The sequence below is a fragment of the Cottoperca gobio genome, chromosome 15, assembly GCF_900634415.1.
Source record: "Cottoperca gobio chromosome 15, fCotGob3.1, whole genome shotgun sequence".
Taxonomy (NCBI): Eukaryota; Metazoa; Chordata; class Actinopteri; order Perciformes; family Bovichtidae; genus Cottoperca; species Cottoperca gobio.
This window is the reverse complement of record NC_041369.1, coordinates 7,215,352-7,233,950: the sequence shown is the minus strand read 5'-3', so window position 1 is coordinate 7,233,950 and position 18,599 is coordinate 7,215,352. Positions and strand designations below refer to the sequence as shown.

The 18,599-nt window shown below is 43.4% G+C and overlaps 2 protein-coding genes across 2 annotated transcripts; one reads left to right on the top strand and one right to left on the bottom strand.

Annotated features, from left to right (window-relative positions):
- Nucleotides 1–5,440: 5,440 nt before the first annotated feature.
- On the bottom strand, nt 5,441–12,781 carry ttl (tubulin tyrosine ligase). Its single transcript, XM_029449632.1, has 7 exons — nt 11,983–12,781; nt 11,688–11,766; nt 11,332–11,564; nt 10,779–10,914; nt 10,424–10,693; nt 8,832–8,975; nt 5,441–8,091 (listed from the first exon to the last, which is right to left on the bottom strand). The coding sequence occupies exons 1-7, from the start codon at nt 12,149–12,151 to the stop codon at nt 7,893–7,895; spliced, it is 1,230 nt and encodes a 409-aa protein (XP_029305492.1). The 5' UTR covers nt 12,152–12,781; the 3' UTR covers nt 5,441–7,892.
- Nucleotides 12,782–13,269: 488 nt separating this feature from the next.
- Nucleotides 13,270–16,877, top strand: fignl1 (fidgetin-like 1). The gene is given in 5 exon segments (XM_029449631.1): nt 13,270–13,636; nt 13,907–14,015; nt 14,310–14,431; nt 14,433–15,200; nt 15,202–16,877. Coding segments are annotated over 4 exon segments (1,932 nt in total). The 5' UTR covers nt 13,270–13,636; nt 13,907–13,990; the 3' UTR covers nt 16,219–16,877.
- Nucleotides 16,878–18,599: the final 1,722 nt, after the last annotated feature.

Sequence of the window (18,599 nt, the reverse complement as noted above, 5' to 3'; positions counted from 1 at the left end):
GATGGGGACGCACACTTAGAAACATTGCTTCTTAGCGCTACAAGTTTCCTAAAGCCTCCACTGGTTACCTTTAACTTGATTGAGTATTCTAGTACAATATCATTATTAATGGGAGGAGAGATGGCCAGTACTATAAAAAGTTCAGTTTCAGTGTCCCATGATTTTATGAAAGCTTTTTCAGACATTTTTCTACACTTGGAAACAGCATATAAAGTATCAGCAGCTTTAATCCAGTGTTTGGTCTCACACAGTATCAGTGAAGCTCTGCCATCCACCTGCATGCTGTGTTTATCCAAGCGTAACAGCCTGTTCATTCTTTATTTAGCGCCCAGCATTTCCACTGTCAGCAGATTTCCTCACTCCTCCTCTTCTCTTTTTCAGGTGCTGGTTTGGCGCACTCGCACACAGAATCCAAATCTTGTAAATGAGCCTAAAATTCGGGTAGACACTGTGGTCATTGAGGTGTGAGAGGAACTGCTGAGCAACGGATCCAAAGCCAGCAGCTGAATGTGGCTGCCAATCATCTCTTGACTTGGACTAACGACAGCATCCCGCTTTCTCTTGTTGTGGAATATTCTTCTGTATTATAATAAAGTTATTCTGTATTATAATAAAGTTCTCGGTGAGATGTTGTAAAGTTACGGAAACCAGGTTAGTCTTTGATACTTTATTCTAGGGAAGCGGCTGGAGGGCACAAAGCAAGTGAGAGACATGGAAGGTGGGATGGATCCTCATGGACTTCGGCAACTTTAGTCTCACAACAGATGGGTTGATAACAGTGACAATCTCAAATGGACCAATGAAGCGGGGTGAGAGTTTCCTAGAATCAGTCTTCAGGGAATGTCCTTAGCCGACAACCAAACTTTCTGGCCTGGTACGTAGGTGGGGGCTGGGATCTGGTGGCGATCGGCGAGGCGCCGGTTTCGGTCAGCAGTGCGGAGCAGTGTGGACCGAGCGTCCCTCCAAACCCTGCGGCACCGGCGGAGATGAGCCTGGACCGACGGTACTCCAATGTCATCCTCCTGAGCTGGAAACAAGGGGGGTTGAAAGCCCAAGGAAACTTCAAAAGGGGACTTACCGGTTGCAGCGCTGGACAGAGAGTTGTGGGCATACTCAATCCAGGCGAGTTGGGAGCTCCAGGAAGAGGGATTCCTGGCGGTGACACAGCGAAGAGCGGCTTCCAGATCCTGATTGGCGCGCTCGATCTGGCCGTTAGTCTGGGGGTGGAAACCAGAGGACTCAACATTTATCTTATTGTTCGCATTACAAACCACTTTCTGTGTGTTTTCTGTGTGTTTGTCCACCACCTGGAGGAGAGCAGCAGTGACATCAATCACAGCTGAAAACTATCAGGGTTTACTTTCAAGCATTCAATAAACGTGATGGAGAAGAAAGAAGTCTCAAACCAGAAACGTTCCTCTGTGTTTTACAGTCCAAATACACATAGATATAATGTGTCCACAATAATTCCTCTAGGTCTAAACATCAGGATCACAAACATTTTCCTTGTTCTATCTTGTTGAGTGATTCTTAACTGCAGCATCTTCCTCCACCTGCAGATTCTGACAGAGAGCACAGACACTGGCTCCACCTACAGTCTGTTTATGTGTTTAAATGTGTAAAGACGTATGTACTACACTGTAAAACAACCAACTCATATTCTTTTACTTATTACCAGTTGTTCAAACTTAGAAATATAAATGATAAGAATTTAAAGTAAAACTTCCAGCTTTAGCAGCGGACCGAGGCATTAAACTGCCAATTCATTCAAACAAAAGTGCAAAACAACAGAAAAGAAGGATGATAATAATAATCTCATACTGATCACACAGCTTTTAAAAGACACGTGATAAAGTCTTGATCTTTACTGTAACAAGTTTTGATCAGTGAGGGACTTTTAGGAGAACAGATACAGATCAACATTCAGCTCTGCGGCTGCACGTGGAGCCTGCTACCTGATGACGTCACATTATTGAGAGCCCAAAACCTCTCTGAATGAAGTCAACTCTCGCCGGGTGTGGTGGCGCGCGCCTGTAATCCAAGTGACCGGGAGGCTGAGGCTGGTGGAGCGTTTGAGCTCAGGAGCTCTGAGCTGCAGTGGACTGTGCCGATCGGGTGTCTGCACTAAGTTCGGTATCGATATGGTGATCCTGGGGCAGCCCGGGACCAGCAGGTCGTCTAAAGAGGGGTGCACCGGTCCAGGTCGGAGACGGAGCAGGTCAAAGCCCCCGTGCCGCTCAGTAGTGGGATCGCGCCTGTGAATAGACGCTGCAGTGCAGCCTGAGTAATACAGCGGGACCCAGTCTCTTTATACTCTTCTACAAACACACGCTCAACAGCAAAGTCTTTACAATGTTACAGCAGCAGCTTCATAATAGAAATGACAGGACAGAAAATATTATTAATACAAGCAGCACGATCAATCTGCGTGTAACAGCAAAACTGTCTGATGTGTAGAAATCTCTGAGTGTCACCTATTTCCATGAGATCCTCACTGATCCTGTTTTAAATAGGCCTCATTAATGGAGTTACCGGCACTGTTCCACGTGCGTAGAATGTTTAAAATGCACACAGCGCCACTTTCAACTCGGAACTGCACGGATCGATCCGGCTGCTGTGTGATCAGCCCTCATCTCTGCAGCTGCACGTTTTGTGTGCTCCCTGATGACGTCACGTTAGTAAGAGCCCAAAACCTCTCTGAATGAAGTCATCTCTCGCCGGGTGCAGTGGCGCGCGCCTGTAATCCAAGTGACCCGGAGGCTGAGGCTGGCGGAGCGTTTGAGCTCAGGAACGGGTGTCCACACTAGGATCGGTATCGATATGGTGCTCATGGAGGAACCCCGGACCAGCAGGTCGTCTAAAGAGGGGTGCACCGGCCAGAAACTGAGCAGGTCAAAGCCCCCGTGCCGCTCACTAGTAGGATTGCGCTTGTGAATAGACACTGTAATACAGCGGGACCCAGTCTCTTTATACTCTTCAACAAACACACGCTCAACAACAAAGTATTTATATGTTACAGCAGCAGCTTCATTACTCATCGTTTATCTTATTTCCAGGTCTAAACATCAGGATCACAAACATTTTCCTTGTTCTATCTTGTTGAGTGATTCTTAACTGCAACATCTTCCTCCACCTGCAGATTCTGACAGAGAGCACAGACACTGGCTCCACCTACAGTCTGTTTATGTGTTTAAATGTGTAAAGACTTATGTACTACACTGTAAAACAACCAACTCATATTCTTTTACTTATTACCAGTTGTTCAAACTTAGAAATATAAATGATAAGAATTTAAAGTAAAACTTCCAGCTTTAGCAGCGGACCGAGGCATTAAACTGCCAATTCATTCAAACAAAAGTGCAAAACAACAGAAAAGAAGGATGATAATAATAATCTCATACTGATCACACAGCTTTTAAAAGACACGTGATAAAGTCTTGATCTTTACTGTAACAAGTTTTGATCAGTGAGGGACTTTTAGGAGAACAGATACAGATCAACATTCAGCTCTGCGGCTGCACGTGGAGCCTGCTACCTGATGACGTCACATTATTGAGAGCCCAAAACCTCTCTGAATGAAGTCAACTCTCGCCGGGTGCAGTGGCGCGCGCCTGTAATCCAAGTGACCGGGAGGCTGAGGCTGGTGGAGCGTTTGAGCTCAGGATCTCTGAGCTGCAGTGGACTGTGCCGATCGGGTGTCCTGCACTAAGTTCGGTATCGATATGGTGATCCTGGGGGAGCCCGGGACCAGCAGGTCGTCTAAAGAGGGGTGCACCGGTCCAGGTCGGAGACGGAGCAGGTCAAAGCCCCCGTGCCGCTCAGTAGTGGGATCGCGCCTGTGAATAGACGCTGCAGCTGCAGCCTGAGTAATACAGCGGGACCCAGTCTCTTTATACTCTTCTACAAACACACGCTCAACAGCAAAGTCTTTACATGTTACAGCAGCAGATTCATAATAGAAATGACAGGACAGAAAATATTATTAATACAAGCAGCACGATCAATCTGCGTGTAACAGCAAAACTGTCTGATGTGTAGAAATCTCTGAGTGTCACCTATTTCCATGAGATCCTCACTGATCCTGTTTTAAATAGGCCTCATTAATGGAGTTACCGGCACTGTTCCACGTGCGTAGAATGTTTAAAATGCACACAGCGCCACTTTCAACTCGGAACTGCACGGATCGATCCGGCTGCTGTGTGATCAGCCCTCATCTCTGCAGCTGCACGTTTTGTGTGCTCCCTGATGACGTCATGTTAGTAAGAGCCCAAAACCTCTCTGAATGAAGTCAACTCTCGCCGGGTGTGCAGTGGCGCGCGCCTGTAATCCAAGTGACCGGGAGGCTGAGGCTGGCGGAGCGTTTGAGCTCAGGAGCTCTGAGCTGCAGCGGACTGTGCCGATCGGGTGTCCGCACTAAGTTCGGTATCGATATGGTGATCCTGGGGGAGCCCGGGACCAGCAGGTCGTCTAAAGAGGGGTGCACCGGTCCAGGTCGGAGACGGAGCAGGTCAAAGCCCCCGTGCCGCTCAGTAGTGGGGTCGCGCCTGTGAATAGACGCTGCAGCGCAGCCTGAGTAATACAGCGGGACCCATTCTCTTTATACTCTTCTACAAACACACGCTCAACAGCAAAGTCTTTACATGTTACAGCAGCAGATTCATCATTGTTTATCTTATTGTTCCCATGGAAACCTTCACAAACCACCTGGAGGAGAGCAGCAATGACACACAGCGGTCAACGCAGCAGGAAAAACCACGAAATAAACAAAATGATTTTCATTCTCTGAGTAATTGTACTTTTAATAGACATTCAACATATTTTGTTCTGTAAATAGATACAGATACTGTCCTGTTGACAGGTAGTTTATAATTATGCTGTTAAAAGCAAAGTCTCAAAATATTTGCAGCAGGGGACATCATGGCTTCCATGATGCACCACCTCTATTCACCCTATCATCCTGACCAGAACACCATACTGAACACTTTCTCTTTTAAACTACACATTATGGCCACATAAATAATGAATGCATGTTCCTTTACCAAAAGTGCTATACAATGACTGTAGACGTCTCATTTAGATAAATAGATCATTACTCATAATTAAGTTAAATTAAACATAATTAAGTCAATACATAAGCAACTAAAGTGTCAACAAAAACTGTACATGTATTATAGGGCTGTTGTATGGCATTACCTCTACATGTTTCAGTGTATCTGCATTCATAGTCCAGAAAAACTTCTCCTGTGTTGTTGAGTGTTGCTTCATTTTGACAATGATATATTTGACAGTACAGTCCAACATTTTGGGGAATACACTTGTTAACATCTCAGACTCAGTCCTAAGTGAAGCTGGTTATCACGTTCATCTTTGTGTCAGTACAGAGTTGGTCTGGATGTGTCAAATGAACCATGTAAAGCAGAAAGGTACACATGAAAGAGACTATAATAGTAATATTTTTTTATTCTAGTAATATTGTTTCTGATAAAGACAAATGTTCATGCAAGAGTTTGAATAAAACATCACCAAACAAAACACAGCACAGACATCCCTCTGAATGTGATCCTTCAGTTTGGATCATGTTGGCCAACTGTTGTGACAACATCCAATTATAGCAACTACAAAATATGATTTACCCTGAAACACAGCAGGAAATTGATCTTTGGTAAAGATGAGGAAATCCAGGAATAATATGAGAAAAACATGATCAACTGAGAAAATGATATCATTGATTTTAAAAGAGGTCTTATAATGAATGAGGCAAAACCACTTCAATACAAAAAAACAAATGAAGGTGCATTTAAACACTGGAGGTCCATTAATTATTTTTTATCAATAAGCAATTCCCCCTAAGGCACCATTCCCTTTGATGGAAAGACATTTCCCTACAAATTTAATAAAAACAAAATATTGATAGTTTGCGTCTGATGCTTAAAAAATAATAATCAGCAAACACGTGTAACCCTGTACAATAATGACATAAATACCAATTACATTGATATTTCCCCAAACTTTCAGCTACATAAGGGCTCTGCAATACATCTCAGAAATGGATTCATCATATCCTTATAACAATAACAACGCAGTTTCCTGTAATTCCATCTCTCTCACCTTCAGCCACTTACACATCCTTCACTTCCCAAAGTCATCTTGTAAACACAGTGATTAAAAACAAAAATAAAAGCTCCGATGGTGTCCCTTAACTTATGTTACTCATAACATGGGAAGTTAAGCCTCACACGTTTGAATTGAGGTTAGAAGAGAGGAACAGCAGGATTCTAACGAGAGATGCGCCTACTAAAACTCCCATAATGACTCGTCCATTATCCAACGTGCAGCCGTCACAAAACTTGAGCCAATTTAAGATTTGATGTCTGAGGAAAAACTAAAAGTTCCTTTCTAACAGTAACATAAAATAGATTTGACACAAGTTATCTCGGACAGTTACACATCTAAGTTTCTCTACGAAGAGAATAATCAAAAGAAAAGTGAGGAAATTAAATATTCGAAGGACCCCATGAATCAAAACCAAACAACAATCAGTCATGAAAAGCAAATCTGATAGATCGATAGCAGTTCGGACAGTGACATAGTCCAACACCAGCAGTAACTGAAGAAGAGGCAGTGATGGATGAAGATGTGTCTGTGACGTCCTTGCAGCCGCTTGCTGTCCACTGACTTTTCTTTGGTAACAACACATTCGACACAGTAAATTGTACAAGAGCCGTGTGTTCTGTCTCCATCGGCTATTTTCATCTTGTGTCCCGTCAGTTTCCTTTCATGGGGTCTTTAACACACTTTGTACAATCTACTCTACTTCCATTACAACAAACATAATCCACACATACTTTTGACGACACCTTACAATGACAGTCTAGCTTTTCATACATCAGAAATGAAACATTAGGGCAGCTCTTTACAAACGGGAGCCAAAGGTGCTGTTGGGGCTCGTGTGAGGATGCATTCTACTACATGCTTCCACACAAACATGCTCTCTTCAAATGACAAATAAAACACCAACTTGTCTTCAGCTGGACTCTCTTGTACAGAAATAGTTGAAAACAGAATAATGCGGGCTAATACTTCATTGCTCCCCTGAAGGGAGTTCTCTTTCCTCTCCTCCGTAGAGGTCAGGGACACTTGTGAGGACGGACCTGGGTTTACCAGATGAAGGACGGTCTCCCTGTTCACTTAAATCCCCCAGCTGCCCTGAATGTAAATAAAGCGCTGTGTGTCTGCGCAGCTGAGCTAAGAGGAATGTTGATTTTCAAGACAAACCTTGAGATCTTGAATGTTTAACTCAGACACATTGGGTTAGTGTATTAGTCTTTTTTAAGTTTAAACAACTCTTAACATAAACTAAAGATAGCTGCAGGCAAGCTGCAATGAAAAAGAGATTTAAAAACAAAATAGCATTCAAAATTACACAAATTCACTAAAATCTCAAATGTCAAATGATATTTATGCTAATTCTTGTGGACTGACCATGACAGCATTGACTTTACTGAGCAACAGTGTAAAGGCTTATCGAATAAGTACAAGTCACAGTAACAGAGCAAGCTAACTGGCAGTTTTTTTAAGGGAGCGTGGCTGGAAATGTAAGGCACTACAGTCTCAGCATCTTTCAGTCCCTCCATTAATCTGCATGAGGAGAAGCTGGTGGTGGGACTGAGATGGAAGGGTGTCTGTCCTCATTCAGAAACCCCCACAAAGTGTGTCCATCCGTTCATCACCATCCTCGCATCGGCATGATCAGGAGAGCAGAGATCACTTCGGGCGAGGTGCAAATAAAGTCTCGGCTCGCTGGCATGTGCTACTTCTCAGGAAGAATTTAGGAGTGAGGACTGAGCATGAAGAAGCTGTACGGAGGAGACGAGGGGAATATCTGTGTGTGCTTACAGTCGAGTGAAAGGGCCCACGTGAAGAGGCCCTCTCAGTTTGGGAGAGGAGCAGGAGTTGGTGGTGAACGTGGAGGATGGGGAGGAGGAATAAGGTGAAGAAGAAGCAGAAGAGGAGTCACCACCGCTGTTCAGGGTGAAGACACTGGAAACGGCCACGTCCACGATACCTTGACATAGCTCTGGATATAGTTTCCTGGAGGGGGGAGGGAACATTGGAATGTAAACTTGCCCTCACTCTTGTATTTCTGACTCAATGAGTTTAAATAAAGTCTAACAGAAACTCTCACCACCCTACAGAAGAGTGTTAGTGCCGGGGGAAATAAATAACAGGTGGACGTTTTTATTTACTTTTTGAGATTAAATCTGAAATGTTGAGACTAAAGTATGAATACCATTTTATGAATAAAGTTGAAATATTGAGAATGGAGTAAATATGTTGAGAATAAATAATAAATACTAGGGTTAGCGCATATACTGAAAGTTTGAATTTATTCACCAAATGCTAAATAAAATAAAACCTTATGTCTTAAACTCTTACAAACTCCGCTACAGCAAAGCTAGCTGTGACTGATTTAATATCTGGCATAGGAAATTAATTCCCATGACACCTTTGCATTGGAAAACGGCAAGTTTACTGAAGTGCCAAAAAATATTTTCATGGAGGAGCAAATTTCAAATGCTTAGCTTTAAAACACTGGTGACCCTCCATTGAACGTCAACAACTAACAAACCAATATTCAAACATTTCACCAAAACATTCAAAATCTATTTCCCCATATTGTAAACAAAAGTCAAAAAGGTCCGTCCAAACGTAGACTGCAGTGTGAATATGAGACAAAATGATGGATGGAAAAATGTGGTAAAAGACAAGTAACACTGAAAGGGACACTAAGAAATCAACTTTTTAACATGAATCAGCTGAATGTTACTGACTGTGCACAGGCTGGAGCTCCATTGATCTCAATGAGCCACACTTTGAAGCTCTCGTCCAGCATGAAATCAAATCCAAAGAGTTGGAAGCTCTGGTAGGACAGGTGCTTGGTGCTGATTGTCGGCTCGATACACGTCAGACAGCTCCTGTGAAACCAGACAGAAAATAAGTTTGAATCATCCGACTGTTCGACAAACACTTAAACAACTTCATGCCGTGTGCAAACACTTGATACAATTCGTTGATACGAACGTTTCAGACATTATATAGTCGCTGACCTTTACACACATCTACTAGCACATGGAACGGAAATGCACAACAATGCCTCTGGCCCAGGTCCCACCTTCTCCTTTTATGTGGATGTCCAGTCAGTGTTGATTCTAAAATAGTTGATTCTTCAAAATCTGTTCCTTCCTGCATCCAGCGCCGTCATATGACTCGACAGTGACGTACAGTAATTGGAGGCGAGGAAGAACTACGAGCCATTTCCGCTGCCTCTCTCTAATGCCGCTCAAAAACAAAACTTCCTTTTCCTCTTTGTTTGTATTGCAAACTACTTACGTTTCCAACGGTGAGAAATGGCATACAAAAACACGAGTGCAGAGGATGTTATGGAAGGAAACACTTTATACATTTTGCTGACTCGGATATTCAGCCGTACTTATTTGAGCAAGAGTATAAGGCCGAAGAAATGCAGCAGAGCGAGGCAGAGGCTGCAGCTGCATTTGGCGTGCAAGAGTAAAGGTCCGTGGAGATCCTCCGGGCATCACATGTTCATGCGCAATACATCTTGGTACATCTTGGTACATCTTGGTACATCTTGGTACATCTTGGTACATGTAGGCACTGACGGCCCGGCCCCGCGAGCAGGAGAACTCAGCTTCCTCGGTCTATAGAGCACGCACTGAGGAATTTATTGCAGCAATTGACTACACATCACATCGACACTGACGGGACAACTACATAAACGGTTTCTCTTTTAAGTGGTAGCTGGGATTTAATAGATACCAAAGTCACAGTTTCACAGTAGCAACATGTTAGGGATCCAATTAGAGAAGACATCAGACTTATATGTCGGTCTAAGAAGTAATACACCACAATTACTATTATTAAATAATATATGTGGACTTATATTACTGCTCTGTGATTTGCTTCTCTGTCTAGATTTTTAAAAAGCTTCTATGTGCCTAAAGGGTGAATTTGAAAACAAAAGCACCTAGCAAACTAATCACTAATCGATATTGATACACGTGTTTGTTTTTATTCCACAATCCTTTCAGATTTCCACAAATATAATAAGACTTCATGATATGGAGCAGTTACAATCAGTTACTTATTTACAAGCTGAAATGAGTGGCTTTCACATTTTCCAAATGTCCTTGAACGACGACCTTGTCTCATCTCATCGCTCTTGTTTGTATCCAGTCATCTATAAGAGTAAAATGTCCTTGAGAAACCAAGTAACACGAGCAACTCTTGACAACTCATTGTTCAGTAGTAGAGTTTGTAGAACACAAAATAAAAACCACACAGATATGCTTATTCTTGCGTTTGTGGTGGGATACAGTACGAGACAAAAACAAGAAGCACTTACTTTATGATCTGCTTGATCTGAGGTAATATGGAGGTCTCCAGGGTGACATTGTGAGTGTTCAGCAGGTACAGCTTGAACTCATCGAAGAACATCTCGTTCCCCTCCTCGTATCGTCCGAAGTTGTGGGAGTGCTCCTTCTGGATGCAGTGGTTGGTCAGGTGGCTGGTCATGTCCTGGAGGTCGGAGCTGTTGTAGGGCTCCGAGGACGTCCGCAGCACACCCTCCCGGTATAAATAGATGTTGTACTGATGGTCCACTAGCACCCAGCTCCTAGCGATAGCACAACATAACAGCATAAGACACAAAGCCCAGACAGACTAGCACATTTGGAGTGAGTTAAACATAAAAGACTTGCCTGATGTCAAACTTCCGATGTCCCGGCTGCAGAAGCAGAGGTTTCTCCAGGTACTTCTGAATAACATGAACCTGTCCCTGATTATCAATGTACTCCAGCAGCTGATTAGCATCATGGGATATCAAAATACCAGCACCTGTTGCAACACAAACAAATATTTAAAGCTGCCACTGATGCCGTCTACCACAACCTAAAACTGTTAACTATACAAGCAAGGTGGATTTAACAAGGGAACAGGCAGGGCTTCCTTTTCTCCAAGAAACTTAGGATCACATCTCTGGTGGTGCTTTTGCATGATTCTTTGTGGAGAAAGTCAGTTTTACAGATCAGTCATTCAAAATCAACTAATCATCATCACTACATCGTATGCTTAGTAGTCGAGGACACCGCAGGAAAATGCAGAGCAAAACTCTTCAAAATACCTCTGAAAAAGAAGGGTATCTATTCAAGTTACTTTAATATAATTTAAAACACTGAAGGGAAAATGTCTGACTAAGGCTTACTTGTATCTTGAATTTAAACCAATAAATACAACGTGGATAATAGATGTTACCTTTAGCTCCGGAAGAAGACTTGGCAATCCACACTGTGCCCTCCCCACTTTCTTTTTTAGAGTGATAGGAGGCCAAGAATACTTCCCGCTCATCCGTCTTGGGATTGTTCTTTAGATGGCTAATGCCATTTGTTGCTGGAGCAACAGGGGTGTTGAGGTTAGTGGGATATATGATGTAGGATTCTGGGAACCAGCTAGAGGACTCGGACAGCTCTGGGCTGGTCTTTATAAGCCTAATGGGAAAGAAGGGAAGTGGTCAGCTAATGTAAACCCATTGGAATAATTCATTTGCACAATAGTACATGAACAACAGCAAAAGATGCAGTTTTATTTTATTTAAAAAGAGAGATGCACACTTGACCAAGGACGCCTTCCTGCAAAGCTTGTCTGCTCCTCTGTAGTAATTCACCAGCTGCACCAGACCTGGTTCATGGCCTGTAAAGTCCAAGTGAGGACACTTTAAAATGTTTTCAATTACCCGCGTGTATATTAAGAGCCTCGACTGGAAATCACAATGTTTCCACCGGATGCTGAAGCAAACAGCACTGCATAGTCACAGCAGCTGTCTCATCCTGAGTGGGTGTACACCAAATATAGCACACAAACTAGTCTGATGTCGGCATCATATGGAATAAGAAAAAGCATATTTACCCAGACGTCCAAAGGGCAGTCTGTTCCGTTCACCAAGCATTAAATTGAATCTGGGATTGTCTCTTTTAAGCCTCTTCCATTGTCCAGTCGAGAGGAGGATTTTGGAAACTTCTGCATAAACAGTGCTGTTCTCGTCACGGGTGACAAATGTATACATCGTGGTATTCATCCTGCCACGTTGACTACGTAGGGAAGTATGTACTAGAAACGATTGAATGTGTAAATAACTAAACTGTGTAGCTAGTTGTGATGCTGTCTGGTTGGCACTGCAGCAGACAGACTGTTCAGGGTTATCTCCTCTGTCCGTGCCATGATGATGAGTCAGTCATATCCAGTCCACACTTCCTACTTAACTCACAATATTGTTCTGACGCTCCGATTCAGAAGTCTGAGGCTAACATGTATGTGTATAAAACATCGTAACTTGCTGCGCAGACGGGGTTCCTTCACGAACCCCAGACAAGGGTGTGACTGACTGCTGCTCCCCGGCTCCTGGGGCTGGTCCCGTCTGGATTAATTAAGATCCCGTCTCCGGTTTAGCTTTAGCTAACGGATTGCGACTACTATGAACAGCTATCTAGGAAACTTTTCCGGTACCTCTACTCAAAGATTAAAGACTTTAATAATAAATAGTGCGAAACATTAACTAACTACATAGTTAGCTACACAGTATCACAAACGCAGCCTATGTTCTCCCACCATGGATGTATAAAGAGGACGGCGGCGTATTCTCTGAAACTCAGCAGTCGCTGTCATCCAACGTCGACAGCGTAAACAAAAAGCTCCACGGTTGTGGTTAGTGTAGTTTGCGCATCCACTAATATCAAGAGTAATTGATATTTAAATATTTCTTATTCACAATACAAAATAAATGAACACAACCTTGAACGCAATTTGTGTAAAATAATCATTTCTAAAAATAATTTATATCGGAATTTAGTGCCAGACTGAATTTCAACAAAGCTGGTACTACATATCCCAGAATGCAACATAATAAAGCGACAATTTAATCATTACATTTGTTTGGTGTGTTACGACCACAAGGTGGCATTGTAGACCTATACACAAGTAAGCATGTCGGACCCTTGTGTTGAAACCACAGTCCGGAGAAAATAAGTTTCAAAACTCAACAAAATGGTTATAACTCTTCATAAAACAGCCTTGTAGTTTATCATTTATCATCATGAATTAAGAAGCTTTATGTGGAAATTGATAGAGCGGTATAATAACACCAAACAGATCCTTACCACTCTCTGGGAGAACCTGGGGGATAAATGGAGCACTCCCTAGTTGTGACAAATTATGGGTCCCGTTCCGATATACGGAATACGTTATTTGCCTCAGATTAGCTCTTTGATATTCTCATATTTTCATCTCATGTCGGTGTTTTGTCAATTGAATATCAAGGACCATGTGGATGGTATTGGCGGGTTTATAGATGAGGGGAAAGCGGTAGTGAAAACCTCATTTAGATTTTCCAAGGACGAATTGGAACGAGACAGGAAGTCGTACATGCTGCAGAAGAAACAGGTGGCGGGAACAACTAAACCGCGAGTTAAAGTACAGCAGCTTTCAACAAGTGAACTGTATAAAACCTGTGTATATAGTGTAGCACTCATTTACTTTGCCATAATATCAGAAGATATCTCTAATAGTAAGTGTATTCGGTCAGTCTCAGTATGGTGTGTTTTCAGTGAACGCTTGTAATCAGTGCATCAGAAGGACCTGTCTACAGACTGTTTATAACTGCATGTTATGGAGATTAAGCTAGGTTGCCTTGTCAGCTGAATGAATGATAACCTCAATTAAATGGCACTGCAGCAGCTTTTGCCAGTGAACGTCTCTCGAGTCTACATTAGACATTAATGTTAACGTTAATGTGGACGCTCCCAACTATTTTACACATTCTCATTTACTGTTCAAGGACATTAGCTACTCACCTCGTGAATACTGTTGTATATTGTTCTCTGGCTCTGGAGGAGCTTTGTCGACACGGAGAAAACCCTTTATGTTTACAGGGTATCTCAGCTGGGGTAAGGAGACTAACAGCCTGCTTTACAATTGAAGTGTTGTGTTTCAAAGACCTGGGCATTTACCATGCTTTTAAAAAAATCTGTTCTTGTGATTAACCTAAATTAATGGCAGTGCAATACTAAACCAATGGGGCCCTCTATCATATGCCTGTACAAATCACAGAAAGTAATGTAATGAGATGTTACTTTTGTGTGTGTGTGTGTGTGTGTGTGTACAGGTCAGGGGTGATCTGTTCCTTGGCTTTTACTGAGGTCATGTATTTTTAATAACTTTTGTCCCCTCTCCTTCACCAGACTGGAGCAGGCCAGGCATGAGTGGAGCACACCTGGACGAATGGCAGAGGAGGTCCTTTGACATTTCATCTGGCAACTGTACACCTGAACAGACGGCCGATGCCTACCGGGCCCACATCCTCTTCCATTCAGTATGCATGGGCAAGCTCCCAGCTCTCTCAGGCCGGCATGACCAGCCTGCTCAGGACTTACTCGGAGCGCTACGCCGCAGTGCTGGACTCGGATGACCCCCGCACAGGGCTTAACAACTATGCAGAAAGCGCTCTGCATCTGGCCCGCAGTCAGAGGAACTACAGTGACAAATGGGAGTCGTCCCTGACCATGGAGAGTGTGCTGGAGCTGCCCTGCGTGCAGAGCATGATTCAGGCAGGGACAGGTGTGGGAGGCTCCTTGGTGGCAGCAGGAGATGTTAACATATCTGTGGGGCAAGAGAGCAGAGGCAGCTCCCTGTCAACTGCCTTTACCGGAGTCAGGTCAGAGGCTGCATTGTTCAAACCTATAGTTCCACCACAACCTAAAACAGAGATTAACAACACTGCCAGTAATTCAAACTCAATCTCCCGACCTCCAGCCCAACTACAGTCTGTGTTTAGTTATCCATCTTCTGTTCTTCCTCAGGGAAACCCCGGCCCTACAGGTGGCACGCAAAACTATCAGTCCTCCTACTTACCCACCTCCAACTCATCTAAGCGGAAGAATTTCTACAACCCAGATGGAGGGGATGGTGTCAGGGGGCAACACGGAGGTCAAACAGGCACTGACCCGCGAGCTGGAAGCAACTTTAAAACGGCTCGTGAGCAGTTCATTGTTGATCAACAGAAAAAACACTCCAACCAGCCCCAGAGAGGTCAGGCCACATGGACGGCAGTAACTGTAAAGAAATCTCTGGGCTGCTAACAGGCCTCGAGGTACATTTTCCAAATTTGTGTCACCCATTCCGCGACAGGAAGAGGAAGAGGGAGGGGCGAGCTGTAATTCAAATCAGGAACCTCAGATCCTGGATGAGCGTCTAAGAAACTTTGAGCCAAAGATAATCGAGCTGATCATGAGTGAGATCATGGACCACGGGCCTCCTGTTGCCTGGGATGACATCGCAGGCCTGGAGTTTGCCAAGACCACCATAAAGGAGATTGTAGTCTGGCCCATGATGCGACCTGACATCTTCACTGGCCTCCGTGGTCCACCCAAAGGCATACTGCTGTTTGGACCCCCAGGAACTGGAAAAACTCTGATAGGGAAATGCATAGCCTGCCAGTCAGGTGCCACCTTCTTTAGCATCAGCGCTTCATCGCTCACATCCAAATGGGTGGGTGAGGGAGAAAAAATGGTGCGAGCCCTGTTTGCCATCGCTCGCTGCCACCAGCCTGCCGTCATTTTCATTGATGAAATAGACTCGCTGTTGTCCCAGCGGACAGACGGAGAGCACGAATCGTCACGTAGGATAAAAACCGAGTTCTTGGTTCAGCTGGATGGGGCAGCAACTTCGGCCGAGGATCGCATCCTGGTGGTGGGTGCCACCAACCGTCCTCAAGAGATAGACGAGGCTGCCCGACGTCGCCTGGCAAAGAGGTTATACATCCCCCTGCCTGAAGCAACAGCCCGATGTCAGATAGTAACTAACCTCATGACTCAAGAGAAGAACCAGCTGAGAGAGCAGGAGCTGGAGAGCGTGGTAACAGCCACCCAGGGCTTCTCAGGGGCTGACATGACTCAGCTGTGTCGAGAAGCAGCGCTGGGGCCCATCCGCAGCATCCAGCTCAGTGACATCGCCACTATCACTGCAGATGAGGTGCGACCAATCGTCTACAAAGACTTCCAGGAGGCCCTGCAGACTGTACGACCCAGTGTCTCATCAAAAGACTTGGAGCTGTATGAGGAGTGGAATAAGACTTTTGGATGTGGACGTTAAGCGTCGTACTGATTATCCCTCAGTTACACTTATGGATGTTATTTTGAACTGAGTTGAGAATTCAGCGCTTGAGGAATCCATACAAACGCACATAGAGTGGATGGTAACCAATGAAAACAAACCTTACACTATTGGCGGGGAAAAAAGCCCAGCAACACTGTGACACAGACTCACCTAAAAGCTAAACACTTATAAGCTTCACAAAGCTTTCTTACTGCAGAGATGTTTGTTAGTTCGCATTATATTGAGCCGGTGTTTTGGTTATTTTGTCCACCCCCAGTGTGTCCAACAGATCATTTTAATTGAATCGTTAATCTCTTTACAACCAGCCCGATGTTTTGTGAACCATTAGTCTTTGTTCTAACTTACAGGCTATCGTAACAAAAAATATAAATGTGTTAGCTGAATGAAGTGAAAGGTGTTTTAACATTGTTTGGGGAATGTCTGAAATGTTTATCCTGATTCACAGTAATCTTTGTGGAGAGAAAGCCTTTTGTGTATGAAGAAGTCGCTCGGCAAATTGTTCCCAGCAGTTTGTGCATTATCCGTTTGAATTGTAATGGCCAGACGGTTTTTGTTTTGATATTAATTTTACTGTCACATTGTGATTTTCTGTAAGCATTTCTTTCCTAATAAATTAAAAATGTTCCTCATCTACACGTTTGTTTATCTCCAGTGTTTTGTTGCATCTACATACTTGATCCTTCACTCCCATATAATCCACAGAGGGCAGCGTGATCACTTTAAGGGCTTTATTTGAACATAGTCTTGTACTAAAGTGTTCCTGAGGCTGGATGTGCTCATCTCATCCAGGAGGTTGGGCAACACAGAGTATTCTGGTCTCATGTTATAAAAGAAAACCTGAAGCTTTGCCTCCCTTCCTGTTTGTGATTAAGACAGCAGTGGACTCAACAGGAAAATCTGTTGCTGCAATACATCCTTTATATTAGAGGATAAGCACCGTGTGCCTCAGGGTTCATGGCTGATGTAGATGTGTATATATTTCAAGCTGTGTGTTCAGTTAATTTCTCAACTATCGGTATTAATAAATAAGACTGGCGTCTTGCTCTCTCCGCACAGCAGAAACGTAGTTATTGTATGGCCAAGTTGTAGCTGGTCAACAGAGATTCTTAACATTGTTGATGTGTTTAAGTTGCCTCACTGGTCATACACTGAGATATTGACGAAGACCATTATAGATTGTGCACATGTGAAATAAAATTCTCATGTAAATTTAATGAAACAATCTTTGAAAATCTGGAAGACCATGAAAAAAGACTTTCATTTATTTTTCATCTTTTTGTCAAGTCCCTGATAAATATTTCAGACGTGTGGTTGGCCACTGTATTGAAACTTTGTTGAATTAGCCAGCAGTGAAAGACCCGTCACACGTCCCCCCCCGTCCCCGTCCCCCGCCGGGCATCGCTGAACACGGGGGCTCCTCACAGCTGGACCCGGACAGATGCGCAGAATTCCTCTGGTGCTGGTGGGATCCATAGAGTATGGACTGAAAACTGTGCCATATGGTGTTCGCTTGTAGCTCAATTTGACTGTGGCTGTGCAGCAGTGGTCACAGCAGTTTTACTGCCTATATGCTTGTTATTCAAATTTTGATTACTGACATTTGAAATCAAGACAGAATTGTATCATCCGAGTGTTTAAGTAACCTGGAGATGAATTGTTTTGTAGCCGCTTTATGTTGCCTGTTTGGAAAATTGCATGTTGCTTTGAGATCAGGTATTGACAGTGATGAAAGAAGCATCAGAAACTATGCCAACAAACATTATAAAATACAGTTCTGTATTCAGACTTTTACTAGAATTATAGAAGTATTTTACACCTTTCTTTTCTTTTTTCAAATGTATATATTATTTACGTATTTTCTAGCAGCCATTGAATGCATCTACATTCTGTTATTACTTCTCCATATAGTGGTTTTCATTGTTGGTGGCGGAGCATTTTTAACCTGATAATGGTCTAGCACCAAAATGTCGCAAATAAATATATATATTTGCAATTAAGACAGTGTGCACAAGTTTATTTGCAAGTTTTGTGACTTGGTGGCGGGGTCCGCCATTTTTCCACACTGGTTTTAAATTCCCTTCACACACACCAGGGATTTATGGGAAAGAATGCAGCATGTAATTTAATGATACCTATATTTCATTTCAGAAACCTACTCGAGTGGTGTGCAGCATTCGCAATGATCATTTTCAGACTTATTATCAAAGCAACATGAGTTAGTTTGGCTGCACTGTAAACTGTGGTTTTCAGACGCTTTTATCATCAGTGACGGCAAAACAGTCATCACTAAAATCTTAAGGATTCTAACTTGTTATAATATTATTATAATGTTAATACTGATGCCTCAGTAGTACAGC

Excerpts from the sequence above, each read along its gene's own strand:
- ttl (XM_029449632.1), bottom strand. The coding sequence starts at position 12,151 with ATGAATACCACGATGTATACATTTGTCACCCGTGACGAGAACAGCACT. Across the intron at positions 11,565-11,687 it reads AGGAAGGCGTCCTTGGTCAA|GCTTATAAAGACCAGCCCAG; the intron begins GTGTGCATCTCT and ends CTTTCCCATTAG. Across the intron at positions 8,976-10,423 it reads CAGATCAAGCAGATCATAAA|GAGCTGTCTGACGTGTATCG; the intron begins GTAAGTGCTTCT and ends CTGGTTTCACAG.